The sequence below is a fragment of the Rhinatrema bivittatum genome, chromosome 12, assembly GCF_901001135.1.
Source record: "Rhinatrema bivittatum chromosome 12, aRhiBiv1.1, whole genome shotgun sequence".
NCBI classification, from domain to species: Eukaryota; Metazoa; Chordata; class Amphibia; order Gymnophiona; family Rhinatrematidae; genus Rhinatrema; species Rhinatrema bivittatum.
Window position 1 is genome coordinate 62,697,488 of NC_042626.1, and position 25,216 is coordinate 62,722,703.

Consider the following 25,216-nt stretch of genomic DNA (forward strand, 5'->3'; position numbering starts at 1 on the left):
TCTATAAATCAAAGGATGAGCTAGGGTGGGTGGGAGGAAGAGAAAGACAGACAATAGAATTAACTAGAATTAATCACTGGCTTCCTTTTTATCTTAGATACACACACACACATAGTAAAAAAATATATTCTATTATTTTACCTCTCCCATAACTTTTTAAGTCCTAAGATTTCCCAAAGCAATACTTACTGATCCTCTTCAGCCACCAGCAAGATGATCTTCTCCTCAGTGTTCCCACTGGATTGAGGGTTCTTGAGCTCTTCCCTTGCAATATATATTGTGGTTTAAGGCAAGTTAGTACAACACCATCCTTTTCCTGATTTAAACTTTAGTTAGTGAGCCTGAGTGACTCGCTACTAATCTTTCTGTTTAACAATGTTGGCAGCTACTCAAATCACACTACACTAACATCTTTTCAAGGTAAGTAATTGATGTTATGAACCCTGCTCGCAGAGCTAATCCCTGCGAGCAGGCACTCACCTTCCCCCCACGTTGCTGCCTTCTGTACCCGACGCGGCCAGACGCCGCCGAAGCCGGGCCTTCCCGTGCAGCTGGAACCACGAACTTTGTTATCTTCGCGGCCCGGAGGCTGCCCATCCAGCCCTGCTCTTCACAGCTGGAGCCGCTGACTTCTGCCTTCCATCACGCGGCATGGAGCCGCTGCCGACGTCCTCAGGGTCCTTGGCGCAGGAGGCCGCAAGCCCCAGCCTGGATTAGCGGCTGGAGCCACCCCTGGAGCCGCTGCCATCTTTGGGGCCTGCCTCCAGGCCCAGCCCTGCATCTGCGTCATCAACATCGGTGCAGGACCGCTGTCCACGGTCCTGCACAAAATATTTGCTTCCTCTAGGCACACGGTCGCACCTCTCTTCAGCATTTAAAGGGCCTACGGCCGGATATGCCCTGGGCTCCACCTTCGTGACTGTTTCCTGTTTTAGCCCTATAAAAGGGCTGTTGCTGCATTTCCTCGTGGCCTTGCATCAGAGTTACTTCAGTCCTGGAGGCTCCTGCCTGCCAGAACTCTGTCAGGTCTTCTGTCTTCTTCGTGGAGCTCCTCGTCTCGTCTTGTCGTCTCGTCATGCCATGTCTTCATTGCCTGAGGTCCCCGTACAGGTGTCCCGGTGTCTCATCTCCTGATGTCTCACTTCCTGGTGTTCTGGCCTCCTTGGTGATGCAGCTTCATCATGGGAGATGCCGGCAGTGGACTGGTGTCCTGTGCTCCTGAGCTGTCTTGTCCTGCCAGCCTTTGTGGTGCTTCAGATGACATCTGGCTCCAACATCAAAGTTCTGCCTCGGCTGGATTCTTCCCTGCGCTTGTCCCGCTCTCCGCATGGTCCGTGACCAGCCTCCTCGGGCTGTGTAGGGGCATGTAGTGGGACAGGGTGGTCCGCGATCAGCCCATTGGGTCCGCCCATGAAGGTGGGCTGAGTAGGGCGCCCTGAGAGACAGTGCCAATGTCTATCTGCCCAGCTTCTCGTCTCGTCTGGGCTTCGTCAAGTTCCTCATCTCGTCTCTGATGCCGTTGCATCAGCCCTGGTGTCATGTCTTCAACAGCCCTGGTGTCATCTATTCGCTTCAGCCCTCGTCTGTGATGCCGTCGCATCAACCTTGGTGTCATGTCTTCGTGTCAAGGCCTCCATCTGCCCTCATCCTCAGGCCGGCCTGCTACTCCATGCCGATCCAAGCGGCAGGTCTGAAAGGGTTCGGAACGGTCGGAGGACTGTTCTCCTACCAACATCATCATGTTGTTGGCGCTGGGAGCTTGCAGGCCCAGCAGAGGGTAAGACTGTGTCTCTGCCATCCTGGGACACGTCGCCAACTCTCGGTTTGGTCCTGGATCCATTTGGGGTCGGGCTGAGGCCCAAGGGCACACGAAAACACCCCTTAGGTAACAGAATGCAAGGCCTTTCGAGGCCGCCGACACAAGAGAATGCAAGGCCTTCAGAGGTCGTTCTGGCCGCCTACACAACAATTGACCTTTTTCCTTTGATACACACAAACCTTAAACTGTTACCTCCCTCTGGTTTTCTCTTTTATCTCTCTCTCACACACACACACCACTATTTTACCTAACCCCAAACTTTAAATCCTAAGATTTCCCAAAATAATGCTGACTGATAGTCTTCAGCCACTAGCAAGATGATCTTCTCCTCTCAATGCTCTAACTGGATTGAGGGTTATTGAGCTCTTCCCCTGAAATATACCTTGTTATAGTTACCAGTCTCGCATTTGAGTGAGTCATAGAATTGAATGGGAAACTTAAAGGATTCAAAAGTTTTCATTTAAATTTGTGGGACTCTTCAGTTTTTGGGGGGTCCATAAATCAAACAAAAATGGCCTTGTTTTGTTGCTTTTTCCTCAGTGATTTCAAACAAATGTATATCCCTTGTGGAGAGTGTAATTTTTGTAAACAAAGGTATATGCATTAAATTATATGCAACTGATTAGCTTAGCATAGCTCCTTGGAAGACTCTTTTTGCTATGTTGTCCAGCATCCTGGTGTCTTGAGTGTTGAAATATATATTGGAGCACTTTTTTTTTTTTTAAGGCTGTCATCACTACTACAGAGTGATGGGAAGTTGAACTTTATTATGCTCCAAAGATTGTTGAATTCTGTATTTTAGATCTAACTTCCTTGATAAACGTATTTGCCATATTCTGATTTGCAGCAACCTATGTACTGGTACTTCCACTACCTGCCTTAGATGTATGAATGTATTTGAGCAAACACAAAGATCTTCTCTAAGTTCTGATTCTTCCTGTAACTTAAATGCAATTTTGTTGGCCATTTTCTGCACAAAGGTGGGGTAGGACATATCTTCAGGAGGAGATGTACTCCTAGGCTGCTTTGGAAGAGATCAGACAGACTTGTGAATTTTGTCCTCTGAGCAAAAAGAGAGTGGAGACAGTGGAGAAGTCTAAGAATCAGATAATTCAATACAAGAAACTTCCACAGATGTTTTATCCTTGGGAGGAGATGAACTTTAAGATTCTTAATGGGTTTGAATCATCTTATTCCTGCATTGACACGGTGGAATAGTGGATTGGGTAAGCCAACATCAAAGCTGTGGAGTTCCTCTAATGTAGGAAAGGAGGCAACCTGGACACATTAGTAAAATAGTTCTTTACCAAGTCTTCTCACATCTTTTTCAGAAAGGAAAGCTAATCAATTGAAGTGGGTAGAACTGCCCAAGAGCAACAGTCCAATAATGAGATCAGAATTTGCATTTTCACTAGCAAAATCTCTTGTCCTTTTTGTGGTGACCCATCTAGAGTATTTTATTTATTTATTACTTGGATTTGTTACCTACCTTTTTTAATACAAACTTCACTCAGAAGTAGTTTATATTTCTAGTCCTTTCAGACTGCTTGGTGCCAGAGAAAAAAAAAACATTGGCAGAGAGAAGATTTTAGTGCCAATGAGGCATCAGGACCTTTGATAGTTAATGGTATCCACTTACTATCTGCACCAAAGAGAGTGAATTGCATAAATGCCTGTGCTGTTCTGACCATGCACCCTTGAGGACTTCCCCTCTCTTACTGCACCAGTAATTCTTTGCATCAGAATGAGAGAGGTACCTCTGTCTTTTTCTGCATTGGTAACCTTTGGTGCCAAATAGTGCAAATTACCACCCCCTTTTACTGGAGGGTGAATGGCGCTTGCACTGATACTGCTCTGAGTCATGGCTCTGAGCATGAGAGAGCTCTCCCCTTCTTCCTTTGGACGTTGGTCGCTCTGCAGATATAGAGTTGTAAGTTGATTCTGAAAAGTCAGAGAATGTAGCTCCTGGATCTTCTTGCCTTGGGAGAGATGTGAGCTCAGTGGTTCCAATATGATATGTTGTGAGAAGGTCCAAGACATCCGACACAGCGAGCATGAAAGTCAGTGAAAGACATCTTAGTGTACTTAGGACATCTTTTGAAGCATTTTTTTTAAAAAAGGAATTACTTTATAATTAAATGAGTAGTTTATTTAGGGGGGGGGGGTATTTTGACAGTAAATGAGTATTTTATTTGGGGGGGGGTTTTGACAATCACTAAAAATAAAGAATAGTAATAGAAAAAAGAAGACAGGAAAGAATCTGAGCACTGGGAACAAATATCTGAAGGATCAATGTCATTCTTGTTCATTTGCAAGAGGAGAAAGAAGGACGGGATGGGAAAGTCCATTCTGATCGCTGATAGAATTTCTTTCTCTCTGCGCTGTCGAATGATGTCAGCGACTTGTGTGAATGAGCTTATTCCAATTGTCAATGGAGAAACCCTTTTACTGTGATGAATATTGGAATAAAACACAGGTTTAAGACATTCCCATGGTAGCAGTAAATTTACCAGTGCAAGGTACCATTATATAAACACAAGATTGCGGTTTAGCACCAACTGTATTTTTTCTGCCCATCAGTTGAACACCACAGGTCTTTCTGCACATAAGCTTTGAACACTGCTTGTCTTTCTGGCTGACAGATACCAGGTGAATGCACAGACTGAGCTGGCCATCCGATACAATGACAACTCGCCCTTGGAGAATCATCACTGTGCTGTGGCATTTCAGATACTAGCACAGCCAGAAAACAACATCTTCTCTAATATCCGCCCTGAGCTTTTCAGGAGAATCAGACAGGTATGGTGTGGGGAAGTATGGGATGATAGGAAATACAAGGGAGGGCAGCCAAGCATGGAACTGCTTGAGTTGAACCAAGCACAAGGAAACTAAAGTATGGGAGGGCTGGATGAGGAGATATGGATGGAGAGGAGAGGTGTTGGAGAGAGAACTTGAGATACATCATTTGGGGGGGGGGGGGAGCTGAGTGGTGGTTCATTGGGGCAAGCTAAGAGAAGATACATTGGTGAGGGAAAGCATAACATGATTACATCAAGTAAAGAGGGGAGGGGAGGGAGTGCTGAGGGAGAGGTATAGATTGCGTGGGAGTTGAGAGAAGGTACAGCTGAAGAAAAGAGCTGAAGGAAGTTATCGTATAGAGCAGCGATTCTCAACTGGTGTTTTACCAAGCACTGGCAGATGTGTCAAGTGCTGCCACTGACCTGGCTGCTCTTCAGTCTCCCTCCTTTCACCCCAGCAAGAGAGGCAGATATCTTTACACTGCTGCTGTTGCCACCTGGGCTCTCAACATGCTCAAGCCCAGACGGGCACAGCATCAGTGTCAGTGGGAGCTGGCAACTGTAGTATAGCTTTTTCTTCTTCCTGTCCCTGTGCCCCGGAAATGAAAAGTGATGTGTAGTAGACCGCATGAGAAGAAGAAAGGATTATGCTGTATTGAAAAGTAGTGGCAGCGTGGGCCCAAAGAAAAACAGAAAAGCAGCTGACAATCCACAATGGGAGACAGCAGCAGATCGTCAGCAGCCAATAGTATTCTTTCTTGGGTTGCAGGGGCTGGAGGAGGAGGTTGTTGCAGTTCTCATTTGTGCTCCAGGATAGGTGTGGAGTGAGTGAGATTGAGAGCAAGCCAGCATGTGTGAAAGTGAGAGAGAGAAGGGGAGAAATTGCATATGTGTGTGAGAGAGAAAGAGGATATATGTGATTGAGAGAGAGAATGGTCAGGAAGGTGAGTGGATGTGAGAGAGGCTGGTCAGGGAGGTGACTGGTGTGTGTGTGTGTGTGTGTGTGTGTGTGTATGTGCGTGAGGTGGCTGGTTTGTGTGTGAGTGAGAGACTGGTCAGAAAGGTGACTGATGTGTGAGAGACAGAGACTGGTCAGGGAGGTGGCTGGTATGTGAGAGGCAGAAACCAGTAACAGGGGTGTGACTGATGTGTGTGTGTGTGGTGTGAGACTGGTCTTGGGCCCTAAGAGAGAAGACCGACCATGAGGACAGAGCTTCAGTAGCCCCTGCTGCTTCTCATGTCTGCTACTGGCCTGCAAGGGCAAGGAGTAGGAGAGTTGTTGGAGACGGTAATTTAAGGTGACTTTTTAAGTTCATTTTTCTTGATTAACTGCCATTTTAATTATTGGGTGATATGTGATATATCTGCTGTTTTGAAATTTTATAGGTGTATGAAGAAATTTTAATAATTTTTATGAGTTTGTAATTGGATATTATTCTATTCATCTGTTGATTTGAAACATTTATTCTCTTTATTAGTATAGTTTTACAATTTTATATTTCTTGAAGAATGTATAAATAAAAATGTAAAAACAAAAACTGAACTGGCAACAGCAAGAATCCAAACTCTTTGTGCAGTGCAACAATAGAAAAAAAACCCCATTAACTTTATGGTCACTTTATTCTGGATTTGGTCGGGGGCTGTCTGTGTTCTGCATGTGTGACTCAGGTAAGGGTATTCTGCAAGTTTGTGGTTTCTGTGTAGGGATCTATAGCAGCTTGGCTTGTTCTGTTTTCCTAAAAAGAAGTACATTGGTGTTTAGGGCCTGGAGTAATATTTAAAGTGTTGCCTTTTCATAAGTAAGGTTGTTACTGTTTGAGTGCTTTCCATAATGCAGGTGTTAACTTTGTGCGGAGTAGTTTGTGTGCATTATTGCAGATCCTGGGAGTATGTTAAGTGCTATCTTTTTATTTCCATTTCTCCGGTTTTGCATTACATGTGGAGTGGCTTTTTTGGGATTTCTATTCTAGTTTCTGCCTGCATACTTGTAATTTGTGGTCTCTTATTCTGTGCTTGGTGAAGGTTGGTTCTGTGTGTGTGTGACCGAGGTGAGGTATTTTATTAGCATGTGGGCATTTGAATCAGTCTTATTTATTGTGTTTTCTCAATAGGGCATGCATTGGTGGTGTTCTGCTGCCTTTTCATAAGTAGGGCTATTGCACCTGGGAGTAGGGATCGTGTGTGTTGCTCTTACTGAGATGACACCAGAATATCATTTTTGTATGGTGAACTGTATGGAGAATGTCCTAGTTCTGCTCTGCACCCATTGTTAGGGGTCAGGGGGGGCTCCTGTAGATGCAGTGTATGTTAACATTTAGCCCCATGATGGTCACATGTTCAGTGTGTCATGCATGTGAGAACCATCTGTCAGGTGTGTCCCAATGGCAAATATACCTGGACTTGACCAACATTACTCAAATAATAATTTTATTTATGAAATTGTAACCGAACTTTATTGGCACCTGTTAGAATGTACGATATCCTACATTTACTTACCTTAGTCTATGTGCCTATTTGTAAACCGTTGCGATGGTATATAACTTAGCGACGGTATAGAAAAGTTTTTAAATAAATAAAATAAATAAATAAATAGGTTGAGATCCACTGGTATAGAGGGAGCTGCGAGAGAAGGTCAGTAATGAGGGAGAGCAAAGGGAGATACAAAGGATGGTACAGTTTTGGAGGGGGATGAGAGAGGGCACAACATTGTTACAATGAAAAGTGTAGTGCTGTGGTCCAGGTAGTGAGGGGAAGCGCAGCCTGGTTGATACAAGAAATGTGCAGCTTGAGAGTGTCAAGAGACGAAAAAGCATGGTTCATACCAAATGTAGGAGTGCTGGGGTGAGGAGCAGCAGAGGGTAGGATCCTCTCTTTTCTTTTTTTAAAGAAAGATCCACCAGATTTATCCAATCATATGCCAATGGTAGGAATATTAGGTGCTTATTCAGAATTCTCCTCCTCCTCCTCAGGCCGTGATTACTCTGATTTTAGCCACGGACATGGCAAGGCATGGGGACATCCTGGAAGGCTTCAAGCAGATTATTCCAAGCTTCAGTTTCAGTAATGAGGAGCATGTAAAATGTGTAAGTCCATCATATGTTTACTAGAGATTTTTTTTAGTAGGCATTATTATTCATCTTCAGTGATCAAGGCAAATTAATAGTATAATTTATCTCATAGAGGAATATTTCTAAAAAAAAAAAAAAATCTAATAAATCCAATCAAGCAAACATATCTGGCTAACTTTGGCAGGATATTTAGTGGCACTGAATATACTAGTGTATCTTTTAACATGAACAGAGTTAGCCACATAAGTTATCCAGCTAACTTAACTCTGCCCAGAAACATCCCGGAATGCCTCCAACTTGGCCAGACAAATGACACTGAATATTGACCTCATAGTAAACAGTAAAATAAAAGGAATAACAATAGTAACATTCAAACCCAGCCCATCATAAAATATGCCCCTGCCCTTAACATTCAGACCAAGCCCAGAGCACAGATACAATTGGAGGTAATTAGCCATAGCCCAGAACATAAAAGCATAGGAATTTCCATATTGGATCAAGCCCAGTATCCTGTTTTCAACAGTGGCCAAACTAGGTCACAAGTACCTGGCAGCATTCCAATCAGTAGATAGTTCCCATTCTGCTAAAGCCCAGGGATAAGTAGTGGCTTTTCCTCTGTCTGGTTAATAACAGTTTATGGACGTCTTCAAGAACTTGTCTCAATTTTTTTAAAACCAGCTATGTTAGGTGCCTTTACCACATCCTCTGGCAATGAATTCCAAGGCTTGTGCGTTGAATGAAAACAAATTTTCTCAAATTAGTTTTAAATGTGCTTCTTACCAAGTTCATGGAGTGTCTCCTATTTTTTGTATTACTGTTTTTGAAAGAGTAAATACCCGATTCACATTTACCCATTCTGTTCCATTCATGATTTAATAGACCTCTATCATATCCAGCCTCAGCTGTTTCTTTTCCAAGCTGATCATCCCTAACCTTTTTAGCTTTTCTCATAAGGCAGCCATTCCATCCCCTTTATCATGGTCACCTTTCTCTGTACCTTTTACTGTTCAAATATAACTTTTTTTGAGATATGGTGACCAGAATTGCACACACTACTCTAGGTGTGGACTCACCATGGAGCAATACAGAGGGTTAAGTAGAAATTGACTTGACACCACGCTTGGACTGTAAATACATTTTCTCATATATTATCCTATTCGTTAATTAGATACAACACAACTTCCAAAGGGGGGGGGGGGCAGCCAGGAAAGAGACAGGACGACATTTCTTTTTAAACTGGAGAGACCCAACTGTTTGCCGTTTTGCTGTATTTTTGCTTTCCTACAACTTGGTGGCCCCATGAACCCTGGTCACTTTGCTCCAGTTCTGTGTATATCATTTGCCATCCCAAGACATACTGGGATTTGTACTCCTGCTTTCCTTACTAATAGAACTGGAAATGCCACAAATCAAAACCAGGATTGGAAGCAGTTTGAGTCCAGTAGGACTTGCAAGCAAGAGAGGACCTTGATTGGTTATAGCAGGGGTAGGCTGCTGTGGTCCTTGAGTGCCACAAACAGAACTGGTTTTCAGAATAGCCATAATGAATATGCATGGGATGTATGTACAAACTGTGGAGGCAATTTTTGCAAATATCTCATGGATATTAATTAAGGATATCCTGAAAATCAGACCTGTTTGTGGCACTAAAGGAACTGAAATTGCCTACTCCTGTCTTTAAAGTTTCAAGCTCAAGTGGGTAGAAGGATTCCCAAGTTTGGAAAACTGCTTTTGAGTAACTGCTTGCTGGAATATCAGAATATAAATATAGAAACATAGAAATGACTGCAGAAGAAGACCAATAGGCCCATCCAGTCTGCCCAGCAAGCTTTCACACTTATTTTTCTCATACTTATCTGTTACTCCGACCGTTGAGTTCAGGGCCCTTATTGGTAACTTTTTTATTCTAATTTCCTTCCATCCCCGCCATTGATGCAGAGAGCAGTGTTGGAGCTGCATCAAAGTGAAGTATAAGGCTTAATGTTTGAGGGTAGTAACCGTCGTATCGAGCAGTTACCCCGATGTTTGTATATTCATACTGCTCAGATCAATGCCTTGTTAGATGTTGTCTGGATGTAAATCCTATTTCTTCATTCCCCCCTGCCGTTGAAGCAGTGAGCTGTTTTGGATATACTTTCCAAGTGAAGTAACAGACTTAATTGGTTCAGGGTAGTAACCGCCGCAACAAGCAAGCTACTCCCATGCTTATTTGTTTTCTCAGACTGTGCTACCTTGTTGGTTGTTGCCTGAATGCAAATCCTCTTTTCCACATTTCCTCTTGCCGTTGAAGCATAGAGCAATGTTGGAGTCGCATTAACCGTGTGAACGTTTATTGAATGAGGGTATTAATCACCAGGTAGTAGCCGTCATTCTCACAAGCCACCCCCATATCTCTTCTCTTCATTCCCATCCTCCAGGCTTTATGGATCCACAGTGTTTATCCCACGCCCCTTTGAAATCCTTCACAGTTTTGGTCTTCACCACTTCCTCCAGAAGGGCGTTCCAGGCATCCACCACCCTCTCTGTGAAGAAATACTTCCTGACATTGGTTCAAGTATCTGAACTTCTGTATCATATCAGCCCTGCTCCTCCTTTCCTCCAGGGTATACATATTTAGATTCTTCAATCTCTCCTCATAAGTCATTCGATGAAGACCATCCACTTTTTTGGTCACCTTTCTCTGGACCGCCTCCATCCTGTCTCTGTCCCTTCAGAGATACGGTCTCCAGAACTGAGCACAGTACTCCAGATGAGGCCTCACCAAGGACCTGTACAAGGGAATAATTACTTCCCTTTTCTTACTCGATATTCCTCTCTCTATGCAGCCCATCATTCTTCTAGCTTTAGCTATCACTTTGTCACACTGTTTCACCGACTTCAGATCGTTAGACACTATCACCCCAAGGTTTCTCTCCTGCTCTGTGCACATCAGCCCTTCACCCCCATCGAATACATTTCTTTCGGATTTCCACACCCCAGATGCATGACTCTGCACTTCTTGGCATTGAATCTCAGCTGCCATAACTTCGACCAGTCTTCCAGCTTTCTTAAATCCCATCTCATTCTCTCCACTCCTTCCGGCATGTCCACTCTATTGCAGACCTTAGTATCATCCGCAAATAGACAAACCTTACCTTCTATCCCTTCTGCGATGTTGCTCACAAAGATATCGAACAGGACCGGTCCCAACACCGGCCCTTGAGGCACTCCGCTCATCACCGCTCTCTCTTTAGAGTAAGTTCCATTTACCATCACACATTATCTTCTGTCCTTCAACCAGTTTGCTATCCAGGCCACCACCTTGGCACTCACACCCAAGCTTCTCGTTTTATTCAAAAGCCTCCTGTGCAGGACCGTATCAACAGCTTTGCTAAAATCCAAGTAGATGAAATCAAGTGCTCTTCCTTGATCCAATTCATTAGTCACCCAATCACTGACAGGACCTTCCCTTGGTGAAACCATGCTGCCTCTGGTCTATCAATTCTGCTGCTTGTAGATAGTTCACTATTCTTTCCTTCAGCATCGACTCCAATACTTTTTCCACCACCGAGGTGAGGCTAACCGGCCTGTAGTTTCCAGCCTCCTCTTTGCTCCCACTCTTGTGAAGTGGGACCACAGATCACACAGAAGAGTCACCAACACATCTCTGAGCCTCAGTATCCTGGGATGAACCTCATCAGGCCCCATGGCTTTGTCCACCTTCAGTTTTCCTAGCTCTTCCCATATATAAATAAATATTCAGCTGAACTTTACCTCATCAAGTTACCCACACAAAGCCTTTCAATATCGACCTCTCAGCATTAGTCTATTTAGGGTCCGAACTCCCAAAGTTAGCCACATAAACCTTTGACCTCTAAGATATTCAAAGATGTTTGCCTGGAAACACACCCCAAGCTTCGAATTTCCTACCTTGCTGACCAGATAAATTATAACTGAGTAAGTAATTATCCAGCTAAAACTTACTTGGATAAAAAAAAAAAAAAAAGGCAGTGCAGGGACTTCCAGAGGTGCGGATTAAATGTAGCCAGGTAGCGTCAATATTCAGCACTACCTGGCTAAGTTTAGCTGGGTAAGTCTGGGCGTGGTGGAAATCAGGTCTAAAGTTATTTGGGTCTGGTTAGCTGGATAACTTTAAACTTAACTGGGAATATTCAGCGAGATATTTGTCCCATTGAATATCTTGGCTAAAGTTACCCAGTTAAGGTTATTCAGGTAATTTGCCACTCACTGCCCTGCTTATTTTCTTTAGGGTCTCGTTAAATAAATGCACTCAATGAAGTTATATTATTACTGTAAGCATTATTAATATTATTATTACTGCACAGCTGTATCCTTCCTGTTTTTTTCTGTAGTTAGAAATGGTACTGATAAAATGCTGTGACATCTCTAATGAAGTTCGTCCCATGGAGGTGGCAGAGCCTTGGGTGGACTGCCTGCTGCAAGAATATTTCATGCAGGTACATCCCCCTCATTCCCTCAGCCTCTGCATGTATCCCTATCACAGGGGTGAGCAAATGCTTTTTACCATGGCTCCTCTTCCATTTATCAATTGGTTGGGGCTCCCCAAGATGAGTTGCTCTCCCTCTATATGTGTGTATCTATCTATATAGATATAGATAGATAGAGATACACATACCCATATGCACGCATGCACAAACACATACACATGTGAAAAGTAGTTACCAGGTAGCCACACTGCCAACCAGTGGTTCAAAGTTCCCATTTTGTTTCTCTTCACGTCACTGAAAGGAGTAAGTTCACATAGACACACATGGGTACAAAGAGGCAGACACTCCATACCCAGAGAGACACACAACTCATACCCAGACAGATATGGAGAGTCTACACCCAGACGAACAGAGAGCGAAACCCAGACTGACATAAGGCAGAGAACACGTAAACACACGCAGTTACCCCATACCCAAAGTCAACCCACACACTGACACCCTACAGAGAGACAGAAACCCAACACCCAGACAGGCACAGAGAGACAGGCACAGAGAGACAGACATACCATGCCTAGACAGAAAAACCTGGACAGACACACAGACATACCACCGACAGACATGGAAAGAGGCATACACATAACACAACAAGACAAAAACAGGCAGACCACATCACGCACAGAGGCATAGACCAGAGGTGCTCAAACCAGTCCTTGGGACACAACTGTCCCCCTTCCCCAGCCAGCCGGATTTTCTCGATATCCCTAATGAATATGCATGAGAAATACTTTCATACATAGGAGGGTAGTGCAAGCAAATAAATATCATGCATATTCATTAGAGATATCCTGAAAACCTGACTGGCTGTGTGTGGTTCAGACCAAAACACCACACACCCCACCCCATACTGACCCAGACCCAGACCCAGGGAGGTGCACCATGCCTAGATATACCACAATGGTAAGGGCTGGAAAATTTTTCAAAAACCTTAGGTGCCAGCCAGAATACTTTAGGAGTGGAGAAAAACTTCAGCCCACACTACCCAACTTTTTTTTTTAGATTTTTCCTATTTTTCTCTTTATTTTTGTATTTTTCTTAGTTTGCTCAGCACTTTGATTTACTTCTTTAACTTTTTCACATTTTTTTGTCTTTTTTCTCCCTTCCCATCTCCTCCGTCTACTTCCTCATTCTCTCTGACCTCTTTGCCCATTCCCCTCTCCACTTCTCCACATGTTTCCCCCTGGTGGGATCTCTCTTCCCGGGTAGGGACCTGGCAGGAGCAGGAGCTGCTCCCAGGCTGAGGCCTGAGGGTGGCAGACCTTCCTGGGTTAGGGAACTCCCAGTTCAGCCACAGCAGAAGCAGCTCCTCTCTCTGGCCCGCCGAGGCCTGCTTACAAGAATGTCACTATGTTCTAGCAGCTCCCTCGCTCTTCAGCTTGCAGAGCCTCCACAGCACCGAGACGCCACAACATAGCTGTTTTTTTTCTTTCCTGGTTGGGCAGCCAGCGTGTTCCCCTCCAGGATTATTGAAGCCACCCCTGGGGGCCTGCCCCCTGAGTTTGCTCACCCCTGCATGCATTCTCCCTTCCATGGTCTAACCTGCTTCCCACCCGCTGCCCTTTTCTTTGTCCTTGCCTCATTTCCCGCCCTCAGTTTTTATCTGCTTTTCTCTCATTTGTATCTGCCTTGTCTCCTCATTCCTTGCTTGCATCCCCTCTATTGGTTCTGCATGTTTACCTTCAATTGGTCTTGGTCTCTGTATTCCCATATTTGGTTCTTACCTGCTCTCCTCCCTTCAACCCCTGCCTGCTTCCCCTACCTTATTCCCCACTTTGGTGCTCATTGTGGTCCCTGCCTACTTACCCTTCCTTGCTTTCTTTCTCCTCCCCTCTCTTCAGTGCCTGTCTGCTCTCTCTCCTGTTTCCTTCTTCTCCCTTGGTGCCTGATCCCTTCCCTTCCTGTTTTCTTCCTCTCCCTTGGTGCCTGATCTCTTCCCTTGCTGTTTCCTTCTTATCCTTTGGGGCCTGATCCCTTCCTGTTTTCTTCCTCTCCCTTGGTGCCTGAGCCCTTCCTTTCCAGTTTTCTTCCTCTCCCTTGGTGCCTGAGCCCTTCCTGTTTTCTTCCTCTCCCTTGGTGCCTGAGCCCTTCCTGTTTTCTTCCTCTCCCTTGGTGCGTGATCCCTTCTCTTCCTGTTTTCTTCCTCTCCCTTGGTGCCTGATCCCTTCTCTTCCTGTTTTCTTCCTCTCCCTTGGTGCCTGATCCCTTCTCTTCCTGTTTTCTTCCTCTCCCTTGGTGCCTGATCCCTTCTCTTCCTGTTTTCTTCCTCTCCCTTGGTGCCTGATCCCTTCTCTTCCTGTTTTCTTCCTCTCCCTTGGTGCCTGATCCCTTCCCTTCCTGTTTTCTTCCTCTCCCTTGGTGCCTGATCCCTTCTCTTCCTGTTTTCTTCCTCTCCCTTGGTGCCTGAGCCCTTCTCTTCCTGTTTTCTTCCTCTCCCTTGGTGCCTGAGCCCTTCCTGTTTTCTTCCTCTCACTTGGTGCCTGAGCCCTTCTCTTCCTGTTTTCTTCCTCTCGCTTGGTGCCTGAGCCCTTCCCTTCCTGTTTTCTTCCTCTCCCTTGGTGCCTGATCCCTTCTCTTCCTGTTTTCTTCCTCTCCCTTGGTGCCTGATCCCTTCCCTTCCTGTTTTCTTCCTCTCCCTTGGTGCCTGATCCCTTCTCTTCCTGTTTTCTTCCTCTCCCTTGGTGCCTGATCCCTTCTCTTCCTGTTTTCTTCCTCTCCCTTGGTGCCTGAGCCCTTCCTGTTTTCTTCCTCTCCGTTGGTGCCTGATCCCTTCCTGTTTTCTTCCTCTCCCTTGGTCTCTGCCTGCTTCCCTTCTCCTTCAGACTCTGCCCATTCTGTCTTCACTGAAGTTCTGCTTTACATATGCTGCCTTCTTTTCCACAGAGTGACCGGGAGAAGTCGGAGGGGCTCCCCATCACCCCATTCATGGACCCAGAGAAAGTCACCAAACCCACAGCTCAGATTGGATTCATTAAATTTGTTCTCATCCCCATGTTTGAAACAGTCATGAAGGTATCAGTGCTATGGGGGTGCTTTAGAACTAGGGGTAATGATATGAAGCTTCAATGTTAGGAAATATTTTTTCACCAAATACATAATGGATGCTTGGAATGTCCTTCCAGAGCAGGTGGTGGAGAAAACATGTAATGGAATTCAAAAGGGTATGGAATAAACGCAGAGGATTCCTAGTGGCAAGAGGATGATAATGAAGCACAGGTATAGCCTGAATAGCAGTGGTATGACTGCATGCATTGTGTTTCCAAGAAGGCACTGGGGAAACCTCCATGGAGCAGTGGATACAACCCCAATTTGCATGATTGGACTCCAAACTTCAATGAGCATGGGAAGCCTGGTTTTTTAGTTTGGGGTTTGCTTTTTTTTTTTACAACAGCCTCACTAATCTCGGAGACTGGGAATTATTACAAAACTTGGTAAGAAGATATAGAAGGGGAGCTTCTAAGAAGCAAAGTTGATGGCAAGACCTGAAAGGGCTATTAGTGGAGGTATGGAGGCCATTACTGTAACAGATTTTGGGAATTGATAAAATGAGATTTGAGAGGTCAGATAGAAGACATGGAGGCCTGGATAGTTGATGTTGGGTTGCATATGGGAATTTGTATGCTCATCTACTCAAAGTGCATGAATCTCAACTGGGTAGACTGGATAAGCCATTTGGCCTTTATCTGTCATCATTTACTTTGTTACTACTCTAAATAAGTGAAAAAATACAATGGTGAGGAGGGCTGGTGATCTGGAACACAGGGTCACAGTTGACAATAGTGACCAGTACCAGGGAGTGCAAATGAACAGAAACAGTGCTGCTCTGTACAGGAGAGTGCCAATGGGAGGAAAGGCTCCTAGAAAAAGAAAAAAGAAAACCCTCAAAGTTTCTTTTACTGCCACGGCCCAGAATTGGTAGGGAGACTGCACAATGCTTCCTCATCACAGGGTCCAGGTTTGTGCACTCCTACCACCGAGATGATTTGAAAGGAGCTGGGAGAAGAGGCAGCAGCAGTAGTAGCACCTCATCTGCCGCTGCAGTTGTAAGATTTCAATGGGTGGTGGGAGCAAGGGAGAGCTGTACTACGTCTGACTTCAGGTCAGGCCACCTGGGACACTGACATTTTGGTGATGTCACATATTGGGAAGAAACACCCAGCCTGCCAGTGGAGCCCAGGGAAATTAAAAAAAAAATAAATATTGGGCATAAATTTAAGGTAGTGGAGCCTTGAGGAAGGTTCCTGTTCCTAAAAAATGGTCTGGTGGGGGCATTTTTAGAGACCTTTGAAATCCTAATAGGTTCACGGTGGCACTGCTAGCCATCAAAGATTTTTTTTTTAAATAAATGTAAAAAATGTTGGGAGGCATGATAAGTGGCTAGGGGTCTAATAGTAACCCAGGAGAACCCAGAAATAAGGTTGCAGCCCCATCGTTAAAAGTACTGTGAGACCAATGAAGGAGCATAAGGCTGCTACTGAGGGATAACGAATGAATAAATAAATCAAAAAAGGACTGAGGAGCCCCACCATAACAGAGCTAAATAAGAACTGGTACAGACATTAACGTTTATATTCCATCTAGTGCCAAGGACCTTATTTAAATGTTCTGACCAGAGCCATAGCTAGTTTATGGCTGATATGGCCTCTGCCCTAGTCGCCATTCACCAGGGGTGACGACATGCGAGAAGCCTCCCCCCTCTGCTCGCCTCAGCCATGGAAAGCAGTGCGGCTTGCAGGGCTGTCAGAAATACTGTTCTCCTCCTCCCTCTTTCCATCCCGGCAGTGGAAAGCTGTATGGCCCCTGGGGTCAGGAAAAACATTGGCCGACTTCTCCCTCTCCCCACCCTGGCAGTGATCAGCAGCGCAGACCACAACGCTGCAAAAAGCATCAACCTCCTCCGTCCTCCCCCCCCCCCCCCACACACACACACACACACAGTCAAGAGCAGGAGCAGCACCAGTGAAGGCTAGAAGAAAAAGAGAGAGAGTCTGGTGGGCCCTAGGGGCTGAAGGAGGCTGCTGCTGGCCCTTTTGCTTCCAGAGGTGAAAACAAAGAGCATGGTGTGTGTGTGTGTGTGAGACTGAGCATGTGACAGAGCGTATGAGCATGTGTGTGTGTGTGTGAGACTGAGCATGTGACAGAGCGTATGAGCATGTGTGTGTGTGTGTGTGTGTGAGACCGAGCATGTGACAGAGCATATGAGCATTGTGTGTGTGTGTCAGACTGAGCATGTGACAGAGCGTATGAGCATGTGTGTGTGTCAGACCGAGCATGTGACAGAGCATATGAGCATGGTGTGTGTGTGTGTGTGTGTGTGTGTGTCAGACTGAGCATGTGACAGAGCGTATGAGCATGTGTGTGTGTGTGTCAGACCGAGCATGTGACAGAGCATATGAGCATGGTGTGTGTGTGTCAGACTGAGCATGTGACAGAGCGTATGTGTGTGTGTGTCAGACTGAGCATGTGACAGAGCATATGAGCATGGTGTGTGTGTGTGCATCAAAGGATGCTATTCAAATAATAAAATGGTTTACTTAAGCTTGAAAATTAGGATCCATGCAATCATTCCAAAATCATGAATAAAATGAGGATAATATAAATCAAGAAAAATTAGGTTTCTCTGTCCATAGTGCTTCTTTTGATGACCCATCTGCTTTTAACTGTTCTGCTCCAGAATGCCTTTCCGTGTTAGGGGTGGTAAATTCTCCTCCAGTTCCAACTTGTACCAGGGATGATAGAAAAGCTTTCCCAGCTTCAAAAATAGATAGTTTCTCAAAAACACTTCTCACAATGCAAAAAAACCAAACCTTAAATCTGTCTCCCACTTTGCTGTTAACTGGGCACAAGATACAATAATAGGGATCCAGTCCTTTCCTCCAGGAAGTCCTCCCTCTCAATCAGAGCAGATCCAAAAATATCACAAATCCTCTCAATCTTCTCAAAAACCTCTTAGTCTCCCAAGATCCCTTCACTTGACTAGGCCTTGAGGACCTATTCAAGATCATCTCCTCGAAATACGTCTCTTTACTGTTTGATCCAGGAGTGATCTCCTCACATTCCAACCCTTCTAATCTGGGCCACCACCCTTCTGACTACTGCATGTGCTCGATTTGTTCGCGCTGGGTTGCAAGAACAAATCTGCACCCTCGCGTAAGTTTAAAGATTTGCCCCTTAGTGAATAATCTCCCTTGTGCACTGAACCAAAATATTTTGTGACAATAAACTGAAATACCAAAATGGTCAACTTTCGAATATACATTAGAATTCAAAATTGATTTAATTCTAAAGAAATTGAATTCAGCTACTCATCCATTGGATGTGTTTATCAATCAAGTCACTAAAGCATATACATGATTTGATAATCCCATCTACAGCTAAGATTGTAAATAATCATTAGCTGCAAGTGTCATACCACCTCCTCAAAATGTGCCTCCGTCAAGCCAGTTTTAAAAGGACATAATGTTGACGGTGAAGCTTTAAATAACTATAGACAGATATCAACCTTACCTGTTATTGCAAAAATACTGGAAAGGTCATTCTTCCTCAATTATCAGACCATCTTGAAACAAATAACATATTATTTCCAACCCAGTTTGGTTTCAGAAAACACTACAGTACAGAAACCCTACTACTAGCGTTAAGTGACACAATAAATACTTCATGGATTTGATGCAGAGCATTCATATCTTTTGATTTTACTCGATCTATTAGCATTTGAATCCTTGGATCATAGCATCACGGTCCAAAGGCTGATTAAAATAGGCCTAGAGGGAACAACCTTAAAATGATTTAAATCTTTCTTATCAAATCGTACATATTAGGTGAGTTCACTTCACAGATAGTCAATAATGGAAACAAGAGTATCCCAGGGTTCAGCTTTATCAGCAACACTCTATAATATATATATATGCGCCCCCATTATGCTGCTTATTGTCAGGAATGGGTATCAGTTATTACATTTATGCAGATAATGTAAAAATACTTGAAATATATCTTTCCACTATTCATCAGCTGTTAAAACATATGGGTCAGATTTTCAAATCTATGCCCGATTTTATAACATGCGTACGCAGCTGCGTGCATGTTATAAAATCCGGGGTTGGCGTGCGCAAGGGAGTGCACACTTGTGCATTTTGTGTGTGCCGAGCCCTAGGAGAGCCCCGATGGCTTTCCCTGTTCCCTCCGAGGCCGCTCCGAAATTGGAGCAGCCTTGGAGGGAACTTTCCTTCCACCCCCCACCATCCCTTCCCTTCCCCTATCTAACCCGCCCCCCAGCCCTACCTAAATCCCCCCCATCTTTATTTTTTTAATTACGCCTGCCGGTAAGCAGGCGCGCGATCCCCCGGCACAGCTGCTGTGCCGGAGGCCTTGGAGGCCTCGGCCCTGCCCCTCAGCCCTGTCCCCGGACCACCACTCCCACTCCCCGCCCCTTTTTTCAAGCCCCGGGACATACGCGTGTTCCGGGGCTTGTGCGCATTGCCGGGTCTATGCAAAATAGGCTCGGCATACGCAGGAGGGTTTAAAAGGGTTACGCAGGCCATCCAGTGCTCCTACCATGTGACAGGAGTCGGCCAATGGCACGGATACCCTGTCACATGGTAAGGGCAAAGGGCCATCGGCGCCATTTTGATTAGTGGCAGCCGACAGCCCAGGAGCGGGAGATCGCTCCCGGGACCCCCACTGGACCACCAGGTACCTTTAAAAAGTTTTTGGGGGGGTCGGGAGGGTGGGGGAAGCTAAGGGATTAGTTTTAAAAGGTCAGGGTGGGTTTAGGGGTTATTTTTGTGTGCCGTTTTTCCCGCCCTCCCCCAAAACGATGAGAACCCCCACGATCAATATCATGGGGTTTTCCTATCGTTTTGGGGGAGCCCCCGATTTCTGACAATTTTGAAAATATCGTACGATATTTTCAATCATACGAAGCCCGATTCACATCCCTACTTTGTATCCTCCATAACATGATCAATAAGAACAATACTTTTATCATATCATCACCATGCACTACTGTGTCATATTTATTCTCTTGTTTATTTATATTACCGCTCATATTTATGTACCGTCACATTCATTCAAATAGGCTTATTTACTTACTCTGCTACACTATCACTTTAATTGTATTAAATGTAAATATTGCATTGTTTAACCTTTCCCCTCTTCCAGTTCCAAGTTAATTTTCCCTGTTTTATTGTAACTTTCACACCTTTTAATTGATTCTCTGCATTTAAAGTTCAAATTTTTATTGGAAATATTTATTACGTTACGCTATACTTTGCACACATTGTTATTTGTAAACCGGGTTGATGTGATCCCTATCATGAAACTCGGTATAATAAAAATAATAAATAAATAAATAAATAATAAATACTGATTGGCTAAGTGCTTCCTGCACTTAGTATATTCCACCTCGAAACTTGAGGTCCGCAAATAAAAGCCTATTACAAATTCCTTCGTTACACTCTCCACACCTAAGTGAGGTGAGAGAAAGGAACATTTCAATTGCTGGTCCAAAATTATGGAACACAATGCCAGACATCTTGCGTACCCAGAAAGATTCAAAGTGGTTTAGAAAAGATTTAAAAACATGGCTATTCAGTGTAGCATATGCCGGTTAAATAATGATTGCATAGAGCTGAGTCATGGGCTGGGGAATACATATGTATTTTATGTTTTGCTATTAATTTGTGTTAAGGATTTTATTTGCTTGAAATTGTTATTGCTGTTTTTATTATGAACCACCATGATTGTCCAGAATGATGGTATATAAATAAAGCAAAGCAAAAAGAAACAGTATCATATGTGTAAAAATACATGGAAAAACTTATTTACCTGTATATAAACAATTCTTGTAATAAAGACAAATATCTGTCAGGTCAATCCAGTAATGAGCGGTAGGAAGAGCTGCGTTAGTGCCCGGCGCACCCGCGGTTGCCACACGCACAGTGCAGCTCACCTACCGCTCGATACTGTATGTAAATAGCTTGCAAATGCAAGCTGCGTCTAAGAAGCGTCCGTGAAGCGTTAGGCCCGCGCAACCCATTTTACTGTATAGAGCGCCTATACAGTAACCTGGGTGCGCGGGCCTAACGCTTCACGGCCACGCTGGTATCTGTCATTTCAAATGTCATTTGAAATGACAGGTACCAGGAAGTGGACAGATCTCCGACGCTCGGGATTGTCAGCCCTCTCTCCCCTCCTCCCGAAGCAAGCAACCAAAGCGGAAAAAAAACGAAAAAAAAAAAAAAAAGTAGCAAGAGAGCGAGGGGAGAGAGGACGGGCAATCCTACGCTCGGGATTGGTAGTCCCCTCTCCCCTCCTCCCGAAGCAGGGCGCGAAAAGCAGCCTTGCTCCAGGAGGAGGGGAGAGGGGACTGGCAGTGTAAAGCGACGAAGCGACTTACTTTTTGCAGCCCCCCTCCAGACATCGGCGAGGACGACTGCATGTGAAGTCACGTCTTGAGCGGCCCAATTGCACGAACAGGTGCCGCTTTCGCCCGTGCAGGCGTCCATCTTCGCTGGAGGCAGGAGAGGGGAGCCATGGTCGTCCTCGCCGATGCCCGGAGGGGGGCTGCAAAAAGTAAGTCGCTTCGTCGCTTTACACTGCCAGTCCCTCTCCCCTCCTCCCGGAGCAAGGCTGCTTTTCGTGCCCTGCTTCGGGAGGAGGGGAGAGGGGACTGGCAATCCTGAGCGTAGGATTGCCCGTCCTCTCTCCCCTTGCTCTCTTGCAACTTTTCTTTTCGCTTTTTTTTTTTTTTTTTTGCTTCGGGAGGAGGGGGGAGAGGACTGGGGCTGCCCCGGAGACCAGCATCCATGGACGCGGCCAGGGCAGGAAAGCGGGGGCTGGGGGAAAGTTTGCCGCCTACCCTTACCCCTGCCTCTAACGCAGGGGTAAGGGTAGGCGGTAAGTTAGCAGGTTAAACGCGCGGCAAACGGCAGGGTAAAATAGCGATAGTCGGGGTGCGCGTTACTGGATGGTAGGGAATAGCTAATTCGATCGTTTACATGCAATATACATGCCGCGTGCAGAAGGGGTTGCCTGGGGATTTAAGGACGCGGTAAGAGTAGGTTAAAGGGGGTTGGGGATCGCAGGAAGGGCTAACGCGGCCGGAAAGTGAGTAGAACGCGGGTTAGGAGCGGGGTAACCGCGGCCGCACTTTACTGGATAGACCTGTGTAAAGTTCTTAAGAAATGGCACCATAAATCTTCTTTCTTGTCAATGTACTGCATAGATCACTTCAAAGACATATAAAAGTAAAATAAGTAAACATATAAAAGTAAAATAAGAGACAGGTGTCATATATAAGAAGCACTTTTTACACAAAGATTTCTATAATATAAAACATACTTACAAACCCGATGTATCTAATGGAAGTTTAGAAACATTTAACATTTCATTAAAATATGCAATCTAGAAATATAAAACAATTTTTTAAACTACAACACAGCTTAAAGAGTTTAAACATAAACTAACAAAAATTATAATCAAGGGGCAGCTCACCTTAGTAAAACACTTATTACCAACAAACGTATCTGGAACTCTTGCGGTATCTGAAGAAACCTATTCCCAGAGGTTTTTTAAATTCAAAAAACATGAAGTCAAAGAAAATCTATAGATTAAAAAAAAACCTTAATTAACAAAAGTATTTACAAGCTATGTTTAAAAGAAAGCTTCCCACTCAGTGATAGCATTTAACCCAAAAGGATGCATTTGCCATTTATAAATGTACTCTTACTACGTTGAAACTTAAGTGAGATATTACCACCTCTGCAGAAATGAAGTTATTTATTTATTTAACACTTTTCTATACCGACCTTCATGGTTAGATGACCATATCAGATCGGTTTACATCGAACGGGGGAATTGTAACAAAAACAGTAAAAGATAGTAAATCGAACAGGAAGAACAAAGTTACATTTAACAAGGTTGGTAAACTTGGAGGCATAGACCGCTGGAAAGAAAAGGCTTAGTTGTTGGATCATAAAACCTTTTAATTGTTCAAGATTATGATTCAACTCTAGCTAGTGTTTAACAAGCGACGATTCCAATTTTTGAGTTTTTATACAGCTTTTATTTTATATAATGCAAGTTTTGATAGGTATTTGACCAATATAAAATTTAGAGCAAGGACATATAATGGCATAGATCACTTGAGCTGTATTGCAAGTACAATGGGCTTTTAATTAAATTGAATATTCAAAAACAGGTGTTGAAACACATTAATTTGCAATACATTTATACATCCCATACAATGTTCACAACTATACTGTCCTGCATTGATATTATTATGTAAATATTTAGGATAAGCTGAAACTAATTTCTTTCAAAAATTAGGTCCTCTAGTGCAAGCAAATAGTGGTGTAGCTTATAACGAAGTGTGAAGTTGTAAAATATGCCAGTTATCTAAAATAATTTTTTTAATCTGGGAGGATGTTACGGATGTGGACCCTTGAGTCAGCTGAGACAGATGGTGATGCAATGTGGGGAACCACAGTGGATGTTGCAGCCGGGAGGCGGCGCTGAGGAGAAGGCCCTGGAAGACTTCACCCTTGGAAGCCCGCGGTCCCCCCAGGAGGAGCCCGTGAGGACCCGAGCCACTGGGACTTAGGTGTGAGGCCTCCTGGTGGGCGAACAACTGGACGCCTGAGGATAAAGAGAAACCAGAAGACGGAGTCCAGACAGGGGCAGAAGCTGAAGCCAGAAGTCGGTGGACGAGCCAAGGTCAGAAGCCAGGAATCAAAAGCCAAAGACAAAGCCAAGGACGGAAGCTGAAGCTGGAATCAGTGGACGAGCCAGAGTCAAGAACCAGAAGACCGAGACCGAAGAAAAGATCAGGGATCCAGATGCAGCAATTAGTAACTCTGAGGAAGAGTGAACCTCGTTGCAAGGCGAGGTTTAGGCCAAGCTGCAGGATTTAAATATCCTGCAGCGTCTGACATCATCCAAGGGCTGTCCTTCCTTTTCCCGCGCTGACCCCTTTAAATGTTCAAGTCCCTGCACGCGTGCACGCCTAGGGGGCGGGGCCAAGCACGTCGGATCGGCGGCATCTCCCTCACGAAGGGAGAGCCGCGGCAGGAGCCAGGTCGGGCCTAGGTGGCTGAAGAGGAGTTTCTGCAGCCCTGGCCGGCCCCGAAGTAGGTGGAGGGACCGGGGCATGGCCCGGGACCATAACAGAGGATCTATTTGAATAAGGAATAATCCAAACAGAACATTGTGAAGTACAGCACGATTGTTTCTGTAAAAGTAATTCACAATTCAAATATAGACCTCTTTTATATGCTTTCTTAATCAGTTTGGGGGGATAATTTTGGTTTAAGAACTTTTCAGACATTGCGGCAGCTTGTTTGATATACTCGAGTGGTGCTGCATAATTAACGCAAGCTCAAAAACTGGCCTGCTCCTATATTATTACACAAGTTTTGGGTGAAATCTATTGTAGTGAAGTAGTGTATTTCTATCTGTACTTTTTGTAAAGATTATCGTTTCCAGCCTGTTGTTTTCTTTCTTAACCAGTAAATCTAAAAACGAAACCTGGTTAGAATTATGGTGTGCTGTAAACTTCAGGGGCGGGTCTAGAGTATTAATCCATTCAGATAAAGACTCAAATTCAAGCACTGTTCCAATCCAAATACAAAACATGTCATCTATAAAGCAAGCCAAAAAACAGCAGAGTGTGGGTACAATAAAGGTCCTTAGAAAAGTGTAGTAATTCACAGTACTTTATTCAAAGGACAGTTCCTCTTGTATAAATGTTCTCAGTTAACAGTCTTAAAACTGTCCCCCGACACGGACCCCATGTTTCGCCCAAAGGCTGCGTCGGGAACTGCTGCGGAACTGCCCAGAAAAGAAAATTGTTCAATTTGGTTTCCAATCTAAGGGCCTCATTTTCCAAGCCGCTCGCACGCGATAAGGGACCTTTCGCACACGATACCAGGATGGGGGCGGAGTCGGCCCCGGAAGAGAAGGAGTCGAGGCGTCACCGGGGCCGACTCTGCGCCGACGCCGCAGACAGCGAAAAGGTAAGGGCCTTTTCGC

General features: G+C 44.7%; 1 protein-coding gene across 1 annotated transcript in view; it reads left to right on the plus strand.

The window, feature by feature from the left end:
* The window catches only part of PDE9A (phosphodiesterase 9A), a 128,029-nt gene that overhangs the window by 79,096 nt on the left and 23,717 nt on the right, over positions 1–25,216 (plus strand). The window contains exons 13-16 of the mRNA XM_029572245.1: positions 4,462–4,618; positions 7,587–7,704; positions 12,042–12,142; positions 15,071–15,199. Coding sequence (XP_029428105.1) covers positions 4,462–4,618; positions 7,587–7,704; positions 12,042–12,142; positions 15,071–15,199 — 505 coding nt within the window. The remainder of the gene's footprint in view (positions 1–4,461; positions 4,619–7,586; positions 7,705–12,041; positions 12,143–15,070; positions 15,200–25,216) is intronic.